At 36.6% G+C, this 5,278-nt stretch overlaps 1 protein-coding gene across 1 annotated transcript; it reads left to right on the top strand.

The window, feature by feature from the left end:
• Positions 1 to 830: 830 nt before the first annotated feature.
• LOC114881608 lies at positions 831 to 1,304 on the top strand. Its single transcript, XM_046284993.1, has 2 exons — positions 831 to 1,077; positions 1,135 to 1,304. Exons 1-2 carry the CDS (start codon positions 831 to 833, stop codon positions 1,302 to 1,304), a joined length of 417 nt encoding a protein of 138 aa, XP_046140949.1.
• Positions 1,305 to 5,278: the final 3,974 nt, after the last annotated feature.

The raw sequence follows: 5,278 nt of genomic DNA, 5'->3' as shown, positions 1-5,278 counted from the left end.
TTTGGAGCCGACAAAGTTCGGTGACTCTCTAATCTCAGAGAAAGACACCGAGCGAAAGGGGACCGCAACAGAAGATGAGGTTCTAAGTACCACTCCTCCCGCGTCTGGAAAGACGAACACGGGAGGAGAGGGAAATTATAACAATGAAAAGAACGAGGAAAGAAAACAGAAGGTACATGACAAGCAGCAGGTAAAGAATAAGACATTATCGATAGGTTTCTGGAACGGTGCAGGTCTGTACAATAAAGATAAGCAATTTTGGGAATACGTGGAGACACGATTTCGTAGGACTAACTGAAACTTTGGTAGACGAGAAACAATGGAATGGGTTACAGAACAGGTTGCCGAACAGTTTCAACTGGAAATGTCAACTGGCAAAAAAAGAGAAGAACAAAGGTAGAGCGAACGGAGGCATCATAACAGGAGTGAAGAAAAGGATAACAGAAAGTGATATGCAGGAGGAAAATTCAGCCATACAAGAAAGGAAGATTGAGATACAGGTAATATATGGAGAATAATCACGGTATATATATTGATTGTAACGAATAATCAAAAATGAATTTAAGATTCTTTTATTAGAAGTCTTCGGAGACGTTGCTTCTGAGAACCGTAAGAGCGATAAGGGTTCTAACGTAAACATTCTTCTAAAATTTTATGCGCGTCAAGCAGGATCGTTTTCGGTTAGTTCGAACGAAGCCTCTGAATCTAAAGCATCGCAGCTATAGCCTTCAACAGTTTTTTTTTCTAATAATTAAATATTTTTCCTTTATATAAATCTATAACATTGTTTTATTGCTTCCACCCATAAATCCTAACAATATAGCAGAGATATGAAAGAGACGAGAGAGAATATAGAAGATGCAGTCGGAGATATGAAAGAAGAAAGACTTATAATCGGCGGGGATTTCAATGCAAGAATAGGTTTAGAAGGGTCATTTAGTAACGAGGATAGGAAGGACAAAGAAACGAGAAAATCGAGAGATAAAATAGAAAACATAGAAGGAACCAGGCTAATAGAAATGGTAGAAGACTACAGATGGGAAATAATGAACGGTAATTTTGAAGGAGACGAAGAAGGTGAATATACTTTCATTGGGGGCAAAGGACACTCAGTAATCGATTATGTATTGATAGACCCAGCAATTAAAGAAGACATCAGAAGTTTCAGGATAGAAGATAGGATATATTCAGATCATTTACCACTGAAATTAGAAATTTATGGAGAAACCAGCGCAGAGAAGCAAGAAGAAGAGATATGGAAGGAGAGACGGCTTTGGACGGAGGAAGGAAAGAGACACTACTAGGAGGAAGTGGAACAAATTGAATTCCAAAAGGAGGATCCAAACGAAATGATGGAAGAAATGGTACACAAGATCAACGGGACGGTACTCAAGAAAGTGGTAAAGGTAATGAAAATGAAACTAGGGTACAAGAAATGGTGGGATAAAGAATGCACAGAGAGAAAAAGAGAAACGCGAAAAGAGCTGAGAAAATGGAGAAGAGGGAAAGGGGAAAAGGTGACATACGTTCAGAAAAGAAGAGAATTCAAGAAACATTGAGAAGAAAAAGGACCAACAACAGAAGAAAGAAGAAGAAGAAATAGAACAAATTTAAAACACAAATGAAATATGGAAATATATCAGACGGGAAAGGAAAAGAAGAATACGAACAGCAAACAAAGTAAGCATACAGGGCTAGAGAAGATATTTCTTGGAATTATTAGAAGGAAAAGAACACAAGGACCAAGAAGAAGAGAGATTAAAGGAAACAGAGGAACAGCAGGATACAAATGAAATTATAACGGAACAAGAAGTGAAGAGGCAAATTAAGAAATCGAAAAAAAGAAAAGCAGCAGGGGAAGACGGCCTAGAAAACGAGGTCTGGATACATGGAGGAAGAAAGGTACTCACCAGAATCACAACACTGATAAACAAAGTATGGAAGGGAGACGGAATGCCAAGGAGATGGAAAGTAGATATAATTAGCCCTATATTTGAGAAGGGAGACAGGGATGATGTAAAGAATTACAGAGGGATAACGCTGCTAAATACGGCATACAAGATATACGCGATGATTCTGGAGAACAGATTAAGTGCAGAACTAGAGGAAAAGAAAATCATACCAGAGACGCAAGCAGGCTTCAGGAAAGGAAGAAGCACAATGGACAACATTTGTATTCTGAACTATACGGTAAACAGAGAAATCAAAGAAAAAGGAAGAAAGCTATATGCTTTCTTCGCAGATCTAACAGCGGCTTTCGATAAAGTAAACAGAGAAAAACTGAGCAAGGTTATGGAGGAAAAAGGAATAAGTAACAGTTTAAGAACGAGAATTAACGAAATTTACAAAGAAACAGAGAATAGGATAAGAGTTAATGGAAAAGTATCTGAAAAGTTTTGGACAATGAAAGGATTAAGGCAAGGATGCCCACTAAGCCCTACCTTATTCTCGTTATACGGGGGACCTGGAAGGGAAGTTGAGAGAAGGACAAGCAGGAGGAATGGTGATCGGAAAAGAGAAGTTTTGTTCACTGTCGTACGCAGATGACATCGTATTACAGTATAGACTCGTTATAAACTAAAAAGATCTCTACGCTATTTGCAAAGAAATCATCACCACCACTGAGGGGTATACCCCTCGAGACGCCGCGAAGCTCACTCGCCGAGTAGCCTAACATGATTTGGGATCAGATATCGGTGAGGCAACCCTAATGCAACAACCAAACTTTGTTATTTTTCATTTTTTTTTTATAAAACTTTTTCCATGATATTTCGGAGATTTTTCTAATTGAAATGATACCAAACACGATATAATTCAGACTATATTTACTTGAAACAACTTATTATGTATCATTATCATTTCTATTAAATTATAAAAAAGTTTTATCTCAAGTATCTGTTCAATCAGCTACAGTATCACAATAACCAGTTTTTATTAGATTATATAAATATTTGCATTTCATTATAAAATGATAGTTTCATTTTATTGGTAGTCTTATTAATAAAATGAAACTATCATTTTATAATGAAATGCAAATATTTATATAATCTAATAAAAACTGGTTATTGTGATACTGTAGCTGATTGAACAGATACTTGAGATAAAACTTTTTTCTAATTTAATAGAAATGATAATGATACATAATAAGTTGTTTCAAGTAAATATGGTCCGAATTATATCGTGTTTGGTATCATTTCAATTAGAAAAATCTCAGAAATATCATGGAAAAAGTTTTATAAAAAATAAATGAAAAATAACAAACGGGGTTTCGCAACACCTGGCTGGCTTGCGAGGAGTGCGTGTTTCTCGATTGATTCTACCTGAACCTGGTATGCGTCTGTTCGCATTGGAGCCTCGACGACAAGTGCTCGTTCCGCGGATCGGCAGGCACCTCGCTCGGTGCTCCCGGCAGCGAAGGGGAACCTTATGCTTGCGCGATTCGTACCATGACATGATGGTGGGGCCGGCCCTACGGGCCCCTACACTATGTGAGGTATCGATGGCCTAATCGATCGGTTACAATACACCAACATATACAATAGTAATGGATGAAACAAAGGAGAACAAAATAAGAATAGAAGCAGGCAGGAGAGCGGTGAGATACGAAGAAAAAACGAGGACGAAAGGAATTAACAAGATAATACTGGAATGCTGGAAAGAGGTAGATACAAAATGCGAGAGAAAACGATCGAAATGGGAAGAACGGAGAAGACAATACTATGAAGAGAAAGGAATAGAAATAAAGGACATCAAATCTAGATGCACGGGAGACCTGACGCTAGCAGAAAACCTAGCACAGTTATACAGAGCAAAACAGTGCCAATCTTTTTATGACAGAATAGTAATAGGAAGGTATAACGGAAAATATAGAGGAATAAGAGAGGAAAACCGAGCTTATTATCTGAAAGCAGAATACAAAGGAAGGGACCAGTCAATGATTGCAAGGTTCAGATGTGGGAATGAAGAAAGAGGCAATAGATACTGGAAAAAGAAAGAGGACAACGTCTGTAGAATGTGTGGACTAGGAGAGGAGACAATAGAACACTTGTTAGAAGAATGTAGGAAAGTGGAAAAGGATAATGAATTAACAAGGTGGAATATTTTGCAGGATCAAGAGCTGGGGAGAAAATGGATGAGGGAAATAATTCGAAGAAGGAAGGAGATAGACCAGAGACAGAAGACCTGAAGTTCACGGACGATACTGTATTACCTTAATGTACATAATTTATAAAATATTGTAGGCGCACTCACGTGCCAAACCCCCTTTCAAAGCCGAAAGGCAAGAAATAAAGCTATCTATCTATCTGGTAATTTAGTAATTGTATAGTTTTGAAATTTGGAATCTAAAGTTTGATATTTGGACATTTCACTTTTGAAACCGTAAAATTTAATCGATATCTATATTATATTTAATTTATAAATTAAACTGTAGGTCAATGTGTTTAAAAATTTTTAATTTTTAATATTTAAGATTTTATTATTTGAAGAGCTTTTTACCCCTCGTCGTCATTTTCCTAGGAAAGCCTACCATGCTCTGTAAAGCATGTAGTTTACATCCTTCCTCTCTGTAGTAAAAAACGAAACTTGACCATCATATCTTTTAAACTAATACCGTAAATAAATTTTCGTTCACGCCAAAACATAGGCCGCATTGTACCGTACAATTTTCATATAAACAATTTTTCATGTCATTAATAGTTACGAAATAAAACGCCTATCACACTTTAGCGCGGACACCTTGTATGTCTAGGATCAAGTCATTCGTGATTGAGCCACATAAGAGATTCAACAAAACTAGTACCTAATATTATAAAAGTAATAATATTAAATGAAACATTCGTTTGTCGTCCTTTTTATTTTTCAGAATACATTCTGAATCGGGTTTGGTTTCTTTTATTAATGATTCAATTTTTTAGAATTACCTATACCTAACTTTGACGGAAGCATCACTTACGTAATTACTTGTTGCCGGTATATCCTCGTTCCGCATTGTATAGTTGCAAACTTATATATGGACACACAAAGAACGTGATGTTTATGACTAATATACCAAATCTTGTACAAGGCAACGAAAGAGCAGTTCGAAGAAAGTTCGATTCGTTGAATAAATAATTCATTGGGTGCTATTCTTAGGAACCGAAATCAACTACCACTACTAGTACATGAAGTTATACATGGTGTCCCAGAATTAGGTCAAATCCCATGGAGGAATGATTGCTGAGGTGATTTTAAACAATTTTTTCCTTTGCCAAAATGCTGGTGTTAGAAAATTCAAAAT

This window comes from Osmia bicornis, chromosome 3, assembly GCF_907164935.1.
Source record: "Osmia bicornis bicornis chromosome 3, iOsmBic2.1, whole genome shotgun sequence".
NCBI lineage: Eukaryota > Metazoa > Arthropoda > Insecta > Hymenoptera > Megachilidae > Osmia > Osmia bicornis.
The sequence above is the reverse complement of the archived record's forward strand: the minus strand, read 5'-3'. Positions and strand labels throughout refer to the sequence as shown.